The sequence below is a fragment of the Giraffa tippelskirchi genome, chromosome 4, assembly GCF_054371585.1.
Source record: "Giraffa tippelskirchi isolate mGirTip1 chromosome 4, T2T-mGirTip1v1.2.pri, whole genome shotgun sequence".
Classification (NCBI taxonomy): Eukaryota; Metazoa; Chordata; class Mammalia; order Artiodactyla; family Giraffidae; genus Giraffa; species Giraffa tippelskirchi.
The window spans coordinates 204,266,275-204,287,727 of record NC_137278.1 but is presented as its reverse complement, the minus strand read 5'-3'; the positions used below and the strand labels follow the sequence as shown (position 1 = coordinate 204,287,727).

Sequence of the window (21,453 nt, the reverse complement as noted above, 5' to 3'; positions counted from 1 at the left end):
GCTCCAGAGCCTGCGAGCCACGACTACTGGGTCCACAAGCCACAACTTTAGAGCCTGTGCTCCAAGAGAAGCCACCACAATGAGAAGTTCATGCACTGCAACTAGAGAAAAGCCTGTGCAACAGTTGGCTTAAAGCTCAACATTCAGAAAACTAAGATCATGGCATCCGGTCCCATCACTTTATGGCAGATAGATGGGGAAACAGTGGAAACGGTGGCAGACTTTATTTTTCTGGGCTCCAAAATCACTGCAGATGGTGACTGCAGCCATGAAATTAAAAGACACTTACTCCTTGGAAGGAAAGTTATGACCAACCTAGACAGAATATTAAAAAGCAGAGACATTACTTTGCCAACAAAGGTCCATCTAGTAAAGGCTATGGTTTTTCCAGTGGTCATGTATGGATGTGAGAGTTGGACTATAAAGAAAGCTGAGCGCTGAAGAATTGATGCTTTTGAACTGTGGTGTTGGAGAAGACTCTTGAGAGTCCCTTGGACTACAAGGAGATCCAACCAGTCCATCCTAAAGGAGATCAGCCCTGGGTGTTCATTGGAAGGACTGATGTTGAAGCTGAAACTCCAATACTTTGGCCACCTGATGCAAAGAGCTGACTCATTGGAAAAGACCCTGATGCTGGGAAAGATTGAGGGCAGGAGAAGAAAGGGACGACAGAGGATGAGATGGCTGGATGGCATCATCGACTCAATGGACATGAGCTTGGGTGGACTCAGGGAGTTGGTGATGGACAGGGAGGCCTGGCGTGCTGTGGTTTGTGGAGTCGCAAAGAGTCAGACATGACTGAGCGACTGAACTGAACTGTGCAACAGCAAAGACCCAGTAGAGCCAAAAGGAAATTAAAAAAATAATAATAAATTTTAGAAAAAGAAAAGTAACTGCTTGAGTGTTCAAAGAACAAGAAGGATGATCAGGAGGCTTGGCCAGGTGCTGATGGGAGAGAGGTAGGAGATGAAGACAGGAGAAGGTAGATCAAACTGGGTCTTGCAGGTCACAGAAAGGAAAGGATTTTATTGTAAGAAGAATGGAAAGTCACAGAAAAATATTAAAGGAGAGTGAACGGTGCCATTTTATCCATTATTCACTCTCCACTTAATACCTAGGATCTACAAGCTTTTCAAGGGTCTAGGCAAATGTTTGGGATCTGAAAAAATATATTTACAAGTCCAAAATACAGAAAGAAAATTATAATCATAAAAATTAATAAATGCTTAAGTGTCCTCAGACTATAACACCAAGCAACTCCATTCATTAAGGTAAGCATTTCTTAAGTTTTCACTACATTGAAAACAATTCTCACTTTGCAAAAAATACTATGTTAATCATTAAAAAATCTTAGGGTAATTACAAATTAAGTCAGTTATTTGTAGCCAGAGAATGTCAGAAGCAAAACAATTAAAATTCTTTTAATCTATGATAGAAAAATAAATAAATAAAACCACATATTTAATACGGGATGTGGATATCTTTTAATGTTTCCTATAAAGTGGGACAAAAGTCTCTAAAACTTGCCAAAGTAAGCATTCCAAGGACCCATGCTGGTCTTACAACCACTCTAGACAGGATCAGAGTTACATGTTCAAAAGCTCATCCTGGCTTCCCTATGGAAAATATGCTACTGAGGACTATGAGGAGAAGTGGAGACAAGTTGGAAGGTGACTGTGGTCTTCTAGGAGAGGGAGGATAGCCTGGATCAGATGGAGGCAGTAGAGGTACAGAGAACACGCAACATATTAAAAAGTAGAAGAGCTTCTATCATAAAGTAACTGGCTCCTTGCTGTTAATAAGAATGCAATCTGTGACCACAAGGTATAGTAAAGCCAATCAACCCTTTTAAAAATAAGACTCCAGGTTCTGCCCTCGCAGTCCAGGGTTAGGACCCAGCACTTTCACTGCTGTGGCCCCAGATTCAACCCCTGGTTGGGGAACTAAGATCCTGTAAGCCAGATGGCAGAGACAAGAAAAAAAAAAAAAGACTCCAAACTCTGAACTCACCATTCATTCATACAATCAAGAACCAGTTTTTAGGATCTACTACATATTAGGTACTATGCTAGAACCAAGCCCAAGAGGGTACAAAGAGGATTTTAACACCCTGAAGGACAAAGATGTGAAAATTCATAATTAAAATACGGCATAGTGAGTGCCATAATTAAAATACAAATAAAGATATAAGATAGTTATGCTCTAGGAATACAAAGAACTGCTGTAAGTCAGAAAAGGCTTCATAGAGAAGGTAAGATTTTAAACTGAGTCTCAAAGAATGAGTTGGAATTTGTCAGGTAGAGAACATAGTTTCGAAGAAACTTAATACTATTTTCCAGAGAAGTTACGCCATTTTATAATCCCACCAATAGTGCACAAAGGCTCCAATTTGTCCACATCTTTGCCAACAAGTTATTTGTTTTTGATTTTTTTTTTGATAGTTGTCATCCTGATGGGTGTGAAATGATACCTCATTGTGGTTTTGATTTACATTTCATTGCTGATTAGTGATGCTGAGTGTCTTTACATATGCCGATAGGTCATTTAAGTTATCATCTTTGGAAAAATGTCTATTCAAGCCCTTTGGATATTTTTAAATCATGTTATTTGATTTTTGTTATTGTTTAGTTGTAGTTCTTTATATATTCTGGATATTAATCTCTTATTAGATATACAATTTGCAAATATTTTCTCCCATTCTGTAGGATGCCTTTTCACTCTATGATTGCTCTTTGATGCACAAAATTTTCAAAAGTTTTTAAGTTTGATGTAGTTCCATTTGTCTATTTTTGCTTTTTTGCCTATGTTTTTGGTGTCCTATCCAAAAAACCATTACAAGTCCAATGTCATGAAGCTTTTATCATGTTTTCTTTCAGGAGTTTCAAAGTCTTAGGTCTTAAGCTTAGGTCTTTAATCCACTTTGACAATTTTTTTTATATGGTATAAGATAAGGGTCTAAATTGATTCTTTTGCAAATAGATATCCAAAATTCCCAACACCATATGTTGAAAAGACTGTCTGTTCCCCCTGTTGAATAGTCTTGGCACTTATGTCAAAGATTATCCAACCTTATATACAAGGGTTTAATTTCTGGGCTTTCTATTCTATTCCATTGGTCTATTTGCCTGTCTTAATGCCAGTATCACACTCTTTTTGATTATTGTAGGTTTGTAATATATTTTGAAATTAGGAATGTGAATTCTCCAACTCTGTTACAAATGACCAATTATTTTTATAAAATGTGCAAAGACAATATGTTTTTCCTCACAACCTTAACATAGATCATTAACCACAGCCTCTTTTCATTTTACCTCTTTTCACCATGATCCCCCGTCAGTCGAGTTAGAGTAGCTGTAGGCATTTGAGGGATTCCTAAATAGAAAGCTAAACTGATGATATATTGATTTCAGGTTTAATGGTAAATATTTATGTGGTTCTCAGTCACTTCCAACTTCCCTGGTGGCTCAGATGGTAAAGCGTCTGCCTATAATGCGGGAGACCTGGGTTCGATCCCTGGGTTGGGAAGATCCCCTGGAGAAGGAAATGGCAACCCACTCCAGTATTCTGGCCTAGAGAATTCCATGGACAGAGGAGCCTGGTAGGCTACAGTCCATGGGGTCGCCAAGAGTTGGACACGACTGAGAGACTTCACTTTCACTTTGAGTCACTTCTATGTGTGGCTGAGTTACAACTGTCCTGTGTACAAAGATGTTGCTGGGCTACCAAGCATGCTGACAAAAATGTGCAGGGTAGATCATACCATGATATAAATGTGTTAATTCAAAGAGTATTTCAGGGTAGTCAGTACACAAGAAAAAATGAACCCTTGCAATCCTACAGCCTATATATAAACAATACTTGCTAGAGGTTCTCCCAAAGTTGACAACAATCTTACAAGTTTATATCATGTAACCAATAGCAGTTGTCTTGCTGACAAAGGTCCGTATAGTCAAAGCAATAGTTTTTCCAGTAGTCATGTATGGATGTGAGAGTTGGACCATAAAGAAGGCTGAGCATCGAAGAACTGATGCTTTTGAACTGTGGTGTTAGAGAAGACTCTTGAGAGTCCCTTGGACTGCAAGGAGATCAAACCAGTCAATCCTAAAGGAAATCAATCCTGAATATTCATTCAAAGCACTGATGCTGCAACTCCAATACTTTGGCCGCCTGATGCAAAGAGCTGACTCATTAGAAAAGACCCTGATGCCAGGAAAGATGGAAGGCAAGAGGAGAAGGGGGCGACAGAGAATGAGACGGTTAGATGGCATCACCAACCCAATGAACATGAGTTTGAGCAAACTCTGGGAGACAGTGAAGGACAACAAAGACTGGAGTGCTGCAGTCCATGGGGTCACAAAGAGTCAGACACAACTGGGTGACTGAACAACAACAATAGCAGTTGTGAAGCTGAAAGGAACTTTTAAAATCTATCAATAACAAAAAGCATACTTTGGTCAACCATGCTATAGAAGACACCGAATTATCTCTTTATCTCTTTTTAGAAAATGTCACAGAATTGTTGCAATATGAAGAAGTAATCAAAGTGGAAGCAGCCAAAAAATGTTGGAAAAAAACTTCACAGCAACATGTTAGGGAAATATTAACACAAATGAATATAAAATTACGCTATTTTCTGAATTCTGTATTTGTCAACTCTTGAGTTGCCATTTTTGTGATTTCTTTCCTCATTGTAAATAAATATTCACTCCCTGATAGCTCAGTTGGTAAAGAATCTGCCTGCAATGCAGGATATCCTGATTCGATTCCTGGGTCGGGAAGATCCCCTGGAGAAGGGATAGGTTACCCACTCCAGCATTCTTGGGATTCCCTTGCTGCTCAGCAGGTAAAGAATCCGCCTGCAGTGCAGGAGACCTGGGTTTGATCCCTGGGTTGGGAAGATCCCCTGCAGAAGGGAAAGGCTACCCATTCCAGTATTCTGGCCTAGAAAATTCCACGGACTGTATGGTCCATGGGGTCACAAAGCGTCGGACATGACTGAGCGACTTTCACTTTCACTTTCTGCACCTCTAATTAGGGCTTCCCAGGTGGCGGCAGTGTTAAAGAATCCACCTGCAAATGCAGAAGACCTAAGAGATGCAGGTTCGATCCCTGGGACACAGGTTTGATCGCCGGGTCAGGAGGATCCCTGGAGGAGGGCAGGGCAACTCACTCCCGTATTCTTGCCCACAGAATTCCATGGACAAAGGAGCCTGGCAGGCTACAGTCCATAGACTCACAAAGAGTCAGACATGACTAAAGCGACTTAGCACACATGCACTCCTAATTATGTAAATGAAATTAATTTTTTTCTTTTTTAAAAATTTTATCAGGAGAGCAGTTGATTTACAATGTTGTGTTAGTTTCAGGTGTACAGCAAAGTGATTCAGTTATACATATACATATATTCATTCCTTTTTAGATTCTTTTCTCATACACATTACTATAGAATATTGAGGAGAGTTCCCTCTGTCGAACAGTAGGTCCCTGTTGGTTATCTAATTTTCTTTTTCTTAAAGAGCATTCCCATAAAACCTAGATTTGTTCCTGGTCAGAAAGAAGAGTCTCTTTGCTTGAACAAAGGCATGTAAGGGGGAAGGAAACCATATATATACATGGAGACCTTATGGAGAGACACTGGGCAGGAGCAGGAAGATCTTTTAAACAGTAGAAGAAATATATGTAAGTAGGCTAAAGGCATCCTATGGAGGCCCTCAGAAGCAAAGAAAGACTTCAGGCTTGGATAGAAAATATTTTCTTTTTTTTTTCCAAAATAAGCAACAATCAACTGGTTTACAGGTAGGGACACTTAAAAGAGAACTGTGATAAAATTGGGTCTGTTGGGATATACTTAAGAAAGTAGTGAATATAAAGTCAAACATGGCGGGTTATCCCTTCACTTTTCTTCTGCTGATAATGAATAAAGTATTTTGGAGTTAGGATTTTTAGTCACCCCACCTCAGATTTTCAAGTGAGTGTGTAGAACAGGGATTCTTAATAGTCTGTGGAAACTTACTGATGTCCTCATTTATTTGATATACATTTATTGATGCTTTCTGGTGCCAACAGCAGTGACCATGTTGGCAAAAGTCTGTTCTTGTAGAGCTGAAGACAGAGCATAAACCCTTAGCCTGACCTTTCACCTTCCACTGCCTGCCTTCACGCTGTGCCTCCTCTTTACTACAATCTCTCCCCCAACACCCCCCAACCCCCACCCACTGCTGCCCCAGTATTTCTGCCCAAACCTCAGTTCACAGAGACGCCGGTGGAAAGGGGAAAGGTGCAGTGCTCAGGGAAGAACGCGTGTCCATACCCTTTAGTGAACATAAAATTTTGGGGAAATAAACATTACCTTCTCCTCGTGATACCACTGAAAATTCCTGCAACTGAACATGCACTTCTTTATCTATACTTACATAATCCTGTGTATTTCAAAACATTTTACAACTACATAATAAGAGTAACATCTCGAAAAAGGCAGCCTTAAAACACCAATTTCAAGGAACTGGGCAAATACATCTTGCCTTTCAAGTAATGCTTTTCCATAAAAGCATATTATCTGTCCCTAAGTAAAATATAAGCTAAATAAATAAGGCTTTTAGTAAATGAACTGTAGTTTTCTGAGAGCCACATGTGCTACCCCATTCATTGTGTTTAACGTCAGCACCTTTGCCTATAAAGACCAGCAATCCACAGAGTCTACAGTCATTTGCAATTAGGAAACATAGGGAAAATCTCATAAAATAAAGCTTAGAACTTAAAGACATTTTCAAATAATTAATTTAAGTGACTTCAATGCAAATTAGAAAATTTATTAGCAAGTGAAAGTTTCCCAAAGAGCTAGTACAAAATGTTTATGGTTATACTAAAATTTCAGCAGCAAAAATTCCACAAGCATAAATAACTATCTATTGAACCTCTTTGTGGCATTTTCAAAATACCAATAAACTTGAAAATAACACTCACTTTCTTTCTCCCAAAAACAATATGAAAAGATCATATAGAAACTGCCCAATTTATTGCTGTGTAATAATGATTGAAATTAGAAGATTTCAATTTGTTCTTAGTAAGTTTATTTCACCATGTACATATTTTAATGGTCCAAAGGCAGGGGGAAAGCTGATGAAAACTGATGGAAGAAAACAGAAAATAAAACATTAAACAACCAAAAAACCCTTTCCTATGGCCAAATACCAAGGTCTGTGTTTTGAAGATATGATCTATAAACTGAGTAATGTGGAAATACTTTCATTTCCTCTGTATTTAGGAAATGTTACAAAGCTTCCCAAAGCCTTTATTATTTATTTTTGGCTATGCTGGGTCTTTGCATGGTATGTGGGCTTTCTCAGTTCCCCAAATAGGGATCAAACCTGCATTGCCTGCATTGGAAGGCGAATTCTTAACCATTAGACCAACAGAGAAGTACTCCTAAAGCCTTTAAATAAGCACCAAACAAATGGTTCTCCAAGAATTTAGTGTTAAATTTGGTAGTCAAATATAAAACAAGGACTATCAACTGCAGAGATCTGCAAAGACTAAACTTTTAAAAGCTGCGCCTCAGCAATAAGATGAATGTGAAGAGAGAACTGTAGAAGGAGTTAAGAGTATGAGCAGAAATAAAGGTAAGGACTAACTATCAGAATTTACAAAAGGTCTGTATAGTTAATAATTCAGAAAAATTAAAAGGACATTTTATAACTAGACATTTAAGTTGCGAAGAATGTAATTAGTTAGAAGAGAATCTAATCAAGACACTGGAGTTAAGACATTTAAAAAAACAGAACCTCAAGCAGAAAGGATACTAGACCACTGCTGCTGCTAAGTCGCTTCAGTCGTGTCCGACTCTGTGCAACCCCATAGACGGCAGCCCACCAGGCTCCGCCATCCCTGGGATTCTCCAGGCAAGAATACTGGAGTGGGTTGCCATTTCCTTCTCCAGTGCATGAACAGGAAAAGTGAAAGTGAAGTCGCTCAGTCATGTCTGACTCTTAGCGACCCCATGGACTACAGCCTACCAGGCTCCTCCATCCATGGGATTTTCCAGGCAAGAGTAGTGGAGTGGGGTGCCATTGCCTTCTCCGTACTAGACCACACTGGGGTATAAAAGGTAGTGTTGACTCCCAAAATTATATTCCTCTTTCTGAATCAACATAAAACTGTCTTCAACATTTAATTTCCTTACAGGTCTTCCTTGCAAGAATAGATTCTCCCTTAGAAAGAGACAAAAAAGACAGTACTCTAAGAAGGATTGAAATACACAAACTGATATAATTAATCATATCAACAACACATAAAAGGGATATAAAAAAAGTGAAAGTGTTAGTCGCTCAGTTGTGTCCAACTCTTTGTGACCCCATGGACTATAGCCTGCCAGGCTCCTCTGTCCATGGGATTCTCCAGGCAAGAAGACTGGAGTGGGTTGCCACTCCCTTAGAAGGGATCTTCCCAACCCGGGGATTGAACCCGGGTCTCCTGCATTGTCCCTTCACAGATCACTGCCTTGTCGTGGTGAAGGGGCTTGTATAACTCAAATGAAGCTATGAGCCATGGTGTGCCGGGCCACCCAAGACAGACGGGTTATCAGAGAGTTCTGACAAAATGTGATCCACTGGAGGAGGGGATGGTAAACCACCCCAGTGTACTCGCCATGAGAACCTCATGAACTGTATAAAAGGACAAAAAGATATGACACTGAAAGATGAGTCCCCCAAGTCTGAGAGTGTCCAATATGCTACTGGGGAAGAGTGGAGGAGAACTATTAACAGCCCCAGAAAGAATGAAGCGTCTAGGCCAAAGTGTAAACCACACTCAGCTGTGGATGTGTCTGGTGATGAAAGTAAAATCCAGTGCTGCAAAGAGCAGTATTGCATAGGAACCTGGAACGTTAGGTCCATGAATCAAGGTAAATTGGACATGGTCAAACAGGAGATGATAAGAATAAACATTGACATCTTAGGAATCAGTGAACCAGAAATGGACTGATTAAATGGACCAGAATGGGTGAATTTAATTCGGATGATCACTGTATCAACTACTGTGGGCAAGAATCCCATAGAAGAAATGGAGTAGCCCTCACAATAAACAAAAACAGTTCAAAATGCAAATGACAGAATGATCTCAGTTCATTTCCAAGGCAAGCCATTCAATATCACAGTAATCCAAGTCTATGCCCCTATCACTGATGCTAAAGAAGCTGAAGTTGATCAGTTCTATGAAGACCTAAAAGACCTCCTAGAACTAACAGCAAAAAAAGATGTTCTATTCATCACTGGGGATTTTAAAGCAAAAGTAGGAAGTCAAGAGATACCTGGAGTAGCAGGCAAGTTTGGCTTTGAATAACAAAATGAAGCTGAGCAAAGGCTAACTGAATTCTGCCAAAAGAATGCACTGATTATAGGAATACCCTTTTTCAACAACACAAGACAACTTTACACATGGACATCACCAAATGGCCAATACCAAAAATAAAACTGTCCGACTGAGTGACTTTTACTTTCACTTTTGTAGTCAAAGATGGAGAAGCTGTAAAGTCAGCAAAAAGAAGACTTGGAGCTGACCGTGGCTCAGATCATCAGCTTCTCATAGCAAAATTCAGGTTTAAAACTAAAGAAATCGGGGAAAACCAGTAGGCCAGCCAGGTATGACTTAAATCCCCTATGAATATGCAGTTGAGGTAATGAACAGATTCAAGGGATTAGATCTAGAAAACAGTGTGCCTGAAGAACTATGGACAGAGGTCCGTAATATTGTATAGGAGGCAGCAAACCAAACCATCCCGAAGAAAAAGAAAACCAAGAAGGTAAAGTGGTTATCAGAAGAGGCTTTACAAATAGCTAAAGAAAAAAGAGAAAGCAAAAAGCAAGAAAGGGAAAGGTATATCCAACTAAATACAGACTTCCAAAGAACAGTACAGAGAGAGGTAAGAAGGCCTTCCTCAATGAACAGTGCCTAAAACTAGAAGAAAACAACAGAAGGGGAAAGACTAGAGATCTCTTCAGGAAAATTGGAGATATCAAGGGAAAATTTCACCCAAAGGTGGGCATAATATAGGATAAAAATGGTAGAGACCTAGTAGACACTGAAGAGATCAGTAAGAGATGGAAAGAATACACAGAAGAACTATACAAAAAAGATTTTCATGAACCAGATTACTATGATGGTGTGGTCAGTCACCCAGAACCAGATATTCTGGACAGCAAAGTCAAATGGGCCTTAGGAAGCACTGCTGTTAATAAAGCTAGTGGATGTGATGGAATTCCAGTAGAACTATTCAAAACCTTAAAGGATGATGCCATCAAAGTGTTGCACTCAATATGTCTGCAAATATGGAAGACTCAGCAGTGGCCACAGGACTGGAAAAGGTCAATCCTCGTCCTAATTCCCAAGAAGGGTAGTACTAAAGAATGTGCTAACCATTGGACAATTGCACTCATCTCCCATGCTAGTAAGGTCATGCATAAAATTTTGCATGCTAGGCTGCAGCATCATGCAAACCAAGAAGTTCCAGATATCCAAGCTGGGTTTAAAAAAGGAAGAGGAACCAGAGATCAAATTGCCAATATTTGCTGGATCATAGAGAAAGCTAGGGAATTTCAGAAAACATCTACCCCTGTTTCATTGACTACATTAAAGCCTTTGACTGTATGGATCAAAATAAACTGTGGAAAGTTCTTAAAGAGATGGGAATACCAGACCATCTTACCTGACTTCTGAGAAACATGTATGCGGATCAAGAAGCAACAGTTAGACCACTGTATAGAACAACTTACTGTTTCAAGATTGAGAAAGGAGTACAACAGAGCTGTCTGCTGTCACCCTGTTAGTTTAACCTATATGCTGAGCACATCATGAGAAGTGCCAGGCAGGATAAGTTTCAAGCAGGAATCAAGATAGGTGGGAGAAACATCAATAACCTCAGATATATGGATGATACCACTCTAATAGCTCAAAGTGAAGATGAACTAAAGAGCCTTTTGAGGGTGAAGGAGGAGAGTGAAAGAACCAGCTTAAAACTAAATATTAAAAAACTAAGACCCTGGCATCTGGCCCCATTACTTCATGGCAAATAGAAGGGGAAAAGGTGGAAGTAGTGACAGATTTCCTCTTCTTGGACTCTAAAATGCAAACGGTGACTGCAGCCATGAAATCAGAAGACGATTGCCTCTTGGCAGGAAGCTATAACAAACCTAAACAGTGTGTTGAAAAACAGAGAAATTACTCTGCCGACAAAGGTCCATATAGTCAAGGCTATGGTCTTCCCAGTGGTCACATACGATTGTGAGTGCTGGACCATAAAGAAGGCAGAGCACCAAAGAATTGATGCCTTCGAACTATAGTGCTGGAGATGACTCCTGAAAGTCCCCTGGACAGCAAGAAGATCAAACCAGTCAATCTTAAGGGAAATCAACCCTGAATACTCGTTGGAAGGACTGATGCTGAAGCTGAAGCTCCAGTATTTGGTCACCTGATGCAAACAGCTGACTCACTGGAAATGTACCTGATGCTGGGAAAGATTGAGGGCAGAAGGAGAAGAGGGCGTCAGAGGATGAGAAGGCTGGATGGCATCACAGATGCAATGGACATGAACTTGAGCAAACTTCAGGAGATGGTGAAGGACAGGGAGGCCTGGTGTGCTGTAGTCCATGGGGTAGTAAAGAGTTGGACATGACTGAGCAACTTTAACACCTTTTCACTTTCACTCAAAACACTGTGGTGTGAAAACAAGGACTCTGGAGCCAAGGGCAACCTGAGCTTTCACTTCTTTTGTAGCAAGGCAGTTTGGTTTAATCTATTTAACTCGAATTCTTGCTCTTATTCATGATTAAGCAGTATACAGATGATTGAGAATTTGGTCTCACGTTTTCATAAAAGGGTGAGATTTTTCTGTTCAGAGTCCTTTCTCTTATTTAAAGGAATGCTCTCCTAATACCAACAAATAGCCTAATTGCTTTTGAGTGCAATGAATAAATAAAACAATATAAAAGTCATTAATTTCACATTCTTTCTTTGTACTAAGTCTTTGAATTCCAGGCTATATTTTACATTTAAACTTCTCAATCTGGTTGCTAATTTTTTTTATTGTGGTTAAAAAAAATAAATTTTACATCTTCACTATTTTTAAGTGTAAAGTTCAGTGGTGTTAAGTATAGCTGCTTTGTTTTGCAACAGATCACTAGAACTTTCTCATTTTGAACTCTATACCCATTAAATACTAATTCTTTTTCCTTTCTCCCCCTAGGCCTTGACAACCACCACTTTCTACCTTCTTTTTCTATGACTACATTAGATACCTCATATGGGTGGCATACAGTACTGGTCCTTTGTGACTGGCTTATTTTGCTTGGTACAATATCCTTAAAGTTCATGCATGCTGTAGCATGTGACAAGATTTCCTTCTTTTTTAAGGCTTCATAATATTCCACTCTATGTATATACCACATTTTCTTTATCCATGCATCTGTTAATGGAATCTGGGTTGTTACACCTTTTGGCTATAATGAATAATGTTGCAATAAATATGAGTGTGTAAATATTTCTTTGAGAGATTTGTTTTTTAACAATAACCTTTCATAAAATGAACCAAAATAATTAAGAAAATTCAATCAATAAAAATTTACTAGAAAAATTGAGTTATTTCAGTAGGTTAAAGGCAAGTATCTCTTGAGAATATGAGTGAATTTCAACATGGAGATTTAAAGCTTAGATGTGTTTATAAGTTATATTAAAATTTTAAGGAAGCAATGAAAAAGAGGCCAAACTCATGAACAAGTATCTGTTCATGCTGAGTTTTAAAAAGTTGTAATAGTTTTATATTTGACCCAGTGTTAAATGATCACATTATATGATCAAAATTATGTGGCAATAAACTCGGTTTGTCTGATTTTCTCCAATAGCTCATAAGTGAATATACTCAGAAAAATGATTATAGATACATTAATAGTAAATAAACCTCATTAAAAAGCAAATATATTCAGACTATATAAACAAACCTTTAAAGTTGTATACTCCACTAAATCTTATTCACATGTACACCAGCAATCAGCACAACTGATCCAAACATTAACAATTTAGCACAAATATTTTCAATATCAAAAGTCAATTATTTTTTCACGAAAGCTTTCTACATGCTTAGCTACCTTACACTGCCTGTTGATAGAACTTATACCATTGAAACAAACATCATAGAAGTAAAATTTTTTCAAGACTTCCAGAACCTATGGTAAAAATGTTAGATGAAGAAGGAAAGTGGCACAGATCAGCTAACAAATAATTTGAGACCTAATCCTTACTAGAATTTACTCTGTGACCTGCGAGTTATATAATCCCTGTGCTCCACCTGCCTCCATACGTGAAACAGGCTATCTATACAAGCTAATACCAATGAATGACAGCCATTTGGAAAACCCATTTAGAAAAAAATTAAGTTAGATCTCTGCCTCTTACCATACACAAAAATGAGTACCAGTTCAGTTAAAGGTCTAAATGTGAAAAATACAGTAGAAAAACTCAGGACATTTCATCATGTTAGAGTAGGAGGGACTTCTCTAGACAAGCATGAAACACAGAAACCATGAAGGCTGATTTTACTACATAAAAATTTAAATGGTTTATTAGTATGAAAGATACTCCAATGTTAAACGATAAGGCCTGGGAAAAAATATTTAAACATCTTAAAAGACAAAAGTTAATGTCTGCACTTTGTAAAGAGATCCTACAAAGCTATCAAAACAAACATTCCAAAAGAAAAATGGTAATCATATGTAAACAGGTGGTACAAGATACAAAAATCAATGGCCAAGAGACTAACAAGACATTCCATCTTATTAGTAAGCATAAAAGTGCAAATTAAAGCCATAAAATATTAGAGTGGCAAAAATTCAAAAATAAATAATTTTACTGTTATTAACGGTGTGGAGGAATGGGCACTCTCTTTCACTGATGATGGAAATGAACATTGGTAGAGTTCTTTTGAACAGTAATTTGACAGCAGCTACCTCTTTATAAAAAAACACATGCCCGTGAGCCAAACAGCCCCATATCTAGAAATCTATTCTACAGAAATACATTTGTGTATAAAGATATAAGAATCAGTTCAGTTATATAAGGATGTTAAAAAAAGTATTAATATTTGTAATAATCAAAGAAGTGAAAGTCACCAAAATATTTATTAGAGAATGACTATAGTATAACAGAATGTACTTCTGCAGATGTTTAAAGGAATGAAATAGACTGCAAAAGATGTCAAATGAAAAAAGTAAGTCTCAAAGAATGTTAGAAAAAAAATCTGTTTAGTTGTTTTTCTAAATACAGAGAAAAAGTTTCAGAAGATGAGGAAGAATAGGAGGGTAGAAGTGAATATTTCTAAATTCACACTTATTGTTTGAATGTTTTATGATGACCAAATAATACTTTTATAATTAAAAAATAAAACAACAGATGGGAATTTCATAAGTCATTCAGCAATATGTCACTCACAGCATCCAGAATGTAGTATTCAGTTCCTAGATCCTACTATCTGGATGCAATGATCCTTTGCTAACTGCAGTTCTGAGACACAAAAAATCAAATTTTTTCAATCTGTTTATTTCTGTTGCCTCAAACAAAAGAACACGGCAGCTTTGCTCCCAACTCCCACAAAAGAAGTGGGCAGGTGTATGGGAGGAAGACCTAGCAAGAATATTCATTTCTGCTTTATCATTTCAATATAAGATAGCTGACCAACCCCAGGGGGGAAAAAAAACTCATAAAACAAAATTAAACAAGATTGATCTGTGAAAAGGCAGAGACTTGTGAAAACAAAACTATCAAGGGAGAATGGTAAGTATACAACCCATGACGTTTCAAGTCTGCTGGAGCCATTTGAAGCTCTCTAAAAGAAGTATAGTTTGTATAATGTAAAACTTGTGGGAGAATCTGCTCCAGCAATGTTTCCTTAATACTTAAAGGAGCTGATTCAAGATAGGGGTTACTGGAGCAGGTTTTTAAAGATAAAGACTGGTTTGTTTGGGAAATGGATACCCTTCAGAGAACAGAAACTTCACTTGTGTTTTAAAAATAGGCTTTGTGCCATTTTCACTGTTTCCCCCAACTCACTCTTACCCATGAGACTTTGATCTTGACAACTGCAGTTTTGCTGGCCACAATACTTTTCAGGAACATAGTTCTTGACGTTGGCAAAGAATTTGGGTTCAAGAGATATTATAAAACACTTTAAAGTCAGAAAGATTCCATTCAAATCCTAACTTCTGTTTCAAGGTGCTTATCACAGGCAAGTTACCCACTCCAGTATCTCAAGTGGAGACACTATGAGGGATGGAAAAAACACAGGCAGCATCTAAGAAAAGTTCTTGTGCACAGAAAACCCTTGCCAAACGGGAGCGAGGATTTTTCTATTGTAACACCTTTGACCTGAGTGTAGGAGTGGAGGGTGAATAGCGGGCAGGGCACCTGAAGTGTTCCTGTAATTCTATTGAGACTAGATGTTAGGCTTTCTAATTTGCTAAAGATGAATTGATTCCATCCACCCATGCAGAACGTAAGTGCATTTGACAGAATACAGCAAAGTTAGGATTTATATTGTAAGCTATTTTTAAAACTGCCTGGTTAGCAAATTAAACCAGCTGTGAAAATATCCTGGTTTCCATTGACAACAAATACAAGACAAACATTCTCCTTTAATGAACCTGGCCTCACGGCAGCATAGCATATTCTGCGTAATTCATTCCTAAGGGTTTCGGAGACAAAATTTTAATAGGATGGACCAAAACTATTTTCGAGGGAAAAAAAAAAAGATGAGAGAAAAGAATTTCTCTCTACAGATTTTCAGTGAATTCCATAAGTCACTGTCCCATTAACTTAGAAGACTACTGTCTGAATAAAAAATGGTCGTTATGTCAGTACTTGAAGCCAGTCTTAACTGTTTTTCCTTTAAAAGGGCATATGAAACACCAGTCTGCTCTGCAACATAATTTTTCAAGTTCTGTGACAGAGGGAGGAAAAATATCTACTCACTGCCACCAGAAAGCTACCCAGAGGACTCTCAATTTCAGATTTAGAACTTATCACTCCTTAAGAAGTTAGAGGACAGATCCTGAATTATTTGGAATGTTGGCTAAGTCATATTATTTATAATTCCTGTTCTTCTGGGGAAACAATTTGTTATTTCAACAAAGATCAGAAGTATAAATAACCAAATGGAATAGAATTTCAGGAAGTACTATTTAAATAAATTCACACTTCGAATGCAGGGAAACAGTCTATTAATTCAGTTCACTTCATAAAGACATTGCTAAGAAAAGGATATACCATTTTACACCATCTTTGGAAATCAACCAGAGTGAGTCAGTTCAATTTGAAACATCCTAAGCCTTAAAGCCTTTGCTAAAGAGTAGCATAAATTTTAATTAGTCAAGTGAGAAAAACTACAAAGCCAACTTTCTTGCCCCTCCAGTTAGTCTGTCTATAAATAGAAGCAATGTATTAACAGCCACCAAAGCAACTTGGGAGGAGTTCCACAATGTACCCAACATATACATCCCTTGCAAACATGCTCTCAGCATGTTTAACCAAAGTGCTTCTAAAGATCTGTAATAAGACCCTTTTTAAATAAACTGTGACTCACTGTTTGCTTTCTTCACCAGGAGGTGGAGTCTTGCCATGCCCTTCCATTACAAAATCCTCCTGTTCCACCTGCAAAGTCAAGCACCATAGGTCAGCAGCAGTCAGGAACCAAGATGCAGTCACTTCCAAGTGCAGGGCCTGTGCTTACAGAACCACATGGCATTCCACTACATGCCTAACTAGGACAGAAGCCCCAGTCGATGGTTTTCCCTCTCCATGTTTGTATATGGCATCTCTCCTTGCGTGAGATTTGCAGAATGAAAAAAGGAAGCATATTGATTTGCAATTCATAACTGTGACAAAAGGTCAGCATCCAGAATATAATAAAAAAAATGCTATGAAACAGTAAGAAAAAGACAACCTACCAGAAAACTCTACAAAATAACTGAGTATGAATTTCACTTAAGAGGAGGCATACATGGCCCTAAATAAATGAAAAGATGTTCAGTCTCCTGTCAATCAGGAAAATGCAAATTAAAACCATAAAGAGATACTATCTCACCACCACCAGGCTGGCTAAAGATTAAAAGTTGGGCAATACCAAGTGTTGACAAGGGTGCAGAGCAATAGCAACTCTCATCCATTCCAGTGGGAGGGAAAATTGGTACCACTACTTTTAAGTAGTCTGCCATTATCTACTACACTTGATTATGTACTTACTGTACAAACCAGTGACTGCACCTCTAGATATATACCCTAAGGAAACTTTTGCACATGTACAAAAATATTTTTAGTAGCACTATTTTTAACAGGAAAAAAATAAACATTCATCAACACTAAAAGTAGACAAATAGGCGATGGTGTTTTAAGATAATAGAATATAATACTGCATGAAAATGAATGAACTATGGACTCTGAGGGAGAAGGTGAGGGTGGGACGTTCTGAGACAATAGCATTGAAACATGTATATTATCATATATGAAACAGAACACCATTCCATGTTCGATGCATGAGACAAATGCTCAGGGCTGGGGCAATGGGATGACCCAGAGGGATGGGATGGGGAGGGAGGTGGGAGGGGGGTTCAGGATGGGGAACACATGTAAACCCATGGCTGATTCATGTCAATGTATGGCAAAAACTATTACAATATTGTAAAGTAATTAGCCCCCAACTAAAATAAATAAATTTATTAAAAAAAAGAAAAAGAAAATGAATGAACTACAGCAACACACTTCAACCTGGATGAGTTACAAAAACACAATACTAGGTGAAAGAAGCAAGTCACAGAAGAATACAAATCCAGTATAAATCTATTAACATAAATTCAAATATATAAATTTTAAAATCATACATATGTATATATAAAGACATATGTATATTTATAGTTCATAAAACTATAAAGAAAAGGGAATAACTATTACAAAATTTAGGCTAATTAGTAGCTTAGGGAGTCAGGAGAATTCCATCAGAAAGGGGCACATGGTGGTTTCTGGGGTATAGATTCTATTTCTTGGCCTATATAGTAGGTATATGGGTGTTTATTTTATAATTATTCTTTTAACTGTGTGTTTTTCTTTTCTCTTTCATATGTATGGTTTATTTCTGAATACAATTTTCAAAAGAAGAAACAAAGCATTTTATTATTCCAGATGGTTTATTGCTCAATAAAGGAAAATAAGTGGCAAAATCAGAGCTACCTCCACAAACTGAGACGATTAGTCCTATGAAAACTTCCCCAAAAGGCATAATTTTCAAAAAGTCAAACAAAAGTATTCAAGGAAAGAGATCTTAACAGATGTATTCAAGGGTTATTCCCCACTTAGAAAAATACTGCCCATTTCTTTTTTGCTGTTGTTGTTGCTCAGTCGTGTCCAAATCTTTGCAACCCCATGGACAGCAGCACGTTGGGCTTCCCTGTCCTTCACCATCTCCTGGAGCTTGCTCAAACTCATGTCCACTGGGTTGGTGATGCCATCCAACCATCTCATCCTCTGTCGCCCCCTTCTCCTCCTGCCCTCAATCTTTCCCAGCAATCAAGGTTAATTAATTTTTATTGGAGCATAGTTGCTTTACAATGTGTTAGTTTCCACTGCATAGCAAAATGAATCAGCCATACATATACTTATATCCCCTCCCCTTTGGGCTTCCTTCCCATTCAGGTCACCACATTAAGTAGAGTTCCCTGTGCTATTTCTTTTAACAGAAACTAGTAATCTGGAAGACAGACAACAGTAATACAGACACACACCATAATGAAACCCAAATAAAACAAAAGGCTTTCTAGCTCTGCAACCCTCCCGCTGCAGTCTTCATTTCTCAGAAATACTGGAAAAGATGGAATAGTATTAAGAGGCTAAGTTTCAAAAAGAACAGAAAAACTGAGATTTTTAATGGAAAAAATCTCCTTTCCATTAAAAGGAGAAACTGGAGGAACTGTAAGCAAGAATAATAAAAGACACACACTGCGAAATTCAAACCAGGTTTCGACTTTTATTCTTCCCTGTGGACTTCCTGATCCTGCAGCCTACCAGGCTTTGCCAAGGAGAGACAGGATTCTCCCATTCTAAATTTACACAGTGATCTAAACCTCTAAAAGAAAAAAACATGGTTACAATATTGCAAAGGGAACTTTATGAGGAGCTAGAGATGATCTTTAATCTGGGTCTTGGTTACAAGAAAGTACACATATGTGAAAAACAAAAATCAATGAACTGTGTGCATTTTCTGAACTTTACAAATAAATCTTATGCCTCAATTAGGAAAAACAGATGACAAATTCTTTAAAGTTCCCTGGAATAATTTTCTCAAAGAATGATTATTTTCTATATACTATGAAATTTTCTCAATCTTTCATCTTTAAAAATCCTCTCCAATTAAAGATCTCTACATTGCGGACTTGGCCTCTGCTTAGGTATTTTTTAAAGGCTTATCTATAACCAATTTCTAATAACCACAATAATGACAAGAAGTAATAATCAAAAAGCCCACAGTTTCAACAAGCTCCCCTATAATGACTTTCAAATCTTTAACTGCAGCCCCCATAAAGTGAGTGAAAGCTGCTCAGTCGTGTCTGACTCTTTGCGACCCCAGGGATTGTAGCCCACTGGGCTCCTCGGTCCCTGGAATTCTCCAGGCAAGAATACTGGAGTGAGTTGTCATTCCCTTCTCCAAAGGATCTTCCTGACCCAGAGACTGAACCCATGTCTTCTGCACTGCAGGCAGATTATTTACCATCTGAGCCACCAGGGAAGCCCCCATATTTTGCATATTAGTCTCCACTTGGATGGTCCAATAGGTCCAAAATGAAACACCATCTTTGTCCTTAAATTTCCTTTTTTATATCCCCTATGTCTGTAAATGGTACTATCATTCACCAGGATCCTCAAACAGGAAACTTATAATCGAGGTTACAGGCTCTCCTCCTTCCCTCCTTAACCCCTTAACTTCCTTAATAATCACTAAGTACAGTGGCTTCTATCTCTTACACAGCTCTCATACTCATCACCCCTTCTTTATCCCTTTTAACTGCCATAGGTAAAGACAGCTTCTCTAAATCTCACTATTACAAAAGCCTTCTCACTAGTCTTTGTGCTTCTGGGTCCCATCTCATTTCAAACCATCTTCCAAACCACTTCCATCAACTGGACTTTGTAAAATGCAAACAAGATCACATCACTCTCCTTGAAATTCTTCACTCTTATTACCTCTCTTGAGGGATAAAAGTTCAGTTCATTTGCCTAAGTGATCTTTTTTATCGCCCCTGCCTCACTCACCCATTCTGAACCCCTGGTGGAGCACACACCAACTTCTCAGCCCTTTGTGCCTTTACATATAATGTCTCTTCTTGCCTAGAAGCCCTGGTCTTCTGCCTCACATTCACTTCACATTTCCTGCTCATTCTTTCAAGTACCAATTAAAATGCTCTTCCCCAGAAGACACTATCTCCTTCACCAGGGTTCTTACTTTTTCTCACTCTCCAGCATCTCAGAAGGCAACAAAAATGGTCCAGAAAGATCACTGCTCCTTATTGCCAATTCCTGTTTTTCTCAAGATCATTTCCTGTCTGTTCCTATCTTTATTTCTTTTCTATAAATGTCTTGAACACTTTTGGACTTAATTTGATGATCTCGACCACTCCTCCTCCTTGATCTCATCTTCAGGAGCTTAAATATTTTCATTCATAAAACTTACACCATGGAGAAGGAGACGGTGGGACAAATTGAGAGAGTAGCATTGAAACATATACATTACCATATGTAAAATTAGATAGGCAGTGGAAATTTGCTGAATGATGCAGGGAGCTTGAACTCTGTGCTCTGTGACAACCTAGAGGGGTGGGATTGGGTGGGAGGTAGGAAGGAGACTCAAGAGGGAGAGGACATACATATACCTATGGCTGATTCATGCTGATATATGGCAGAAACCAATACAACATCATAAAGCAATTGTGCCCCAGTTAAAAATAAATTTTTAAAAAAAACAAAAAAAGAAAACTTACACCGTATCCTCACCTCTCTCTCACTACCATTCATTTGTTTAACAAGTATTTGTTGGGTACATATTACATGCTAGGTGCTGTGGTGAAGAAGACAGTCTTTGCCCCACCCCCTTGAAACTTGCAGATTGGTGGGAAAGACAAGCTGCTGCTGCCAAGCTAGTCAATTACAAAACAGGGAGAGAATGCAAATGAAACAACTTGAGGAAGGAAGGGCACTAAACTCAGTCTAAAGGCATCAGATACTATAGACTCATCCTAGGCAGCTTCATCTTCCTGCTTCAATGAGGAGGTTGGGCAGGACCCAAGGCTTGGGTCTTGCCATCCATCCGGACCTCTCCACACTGAGGTCCATGAACTCTGAGATCTGCCTCTGACCACAAGCGCCTCTTCCACT

The 21,453-nt window shown here is 38.3% G+C and overlaps 1 protein-coding gene across 14 annotated transcripts in view; it reads right to left on the bottom strand.

The window, feature by feature from the left end:
- Positions 1 to 21,453, bottom strand: part of TNRC6B (trinucleotide repeat containing adaptor 6B) — a 241,083-nt gene that overhangs the window by 131,849 nt on the left and 87,781 nt on the right. For 10 of the 14 annotated variants that reach the window (XM_081587535.1, XM_081587525.1, XM_081587530.1 and 7 more), the window contains one exon: positions 16,619 to 16,686. Coding sequence is in view for 7 of the 14 variants with exons in the window: in XM_081587525.1 (XP_081443651.1) it covers positions 16,619 to 16,686 (68 nt within the window). In the remaining 7 variants the exon portion in view is untranslated. The remainder of the gene's footprint in view (positions 1 to 16,618; positions 16,687 to 21,453) is intronic. The other 4 variants (XM_081587543.1, XM_081587529.1, XM_081587541.1 and 1 more) reach the window with 1 other exon arrangement.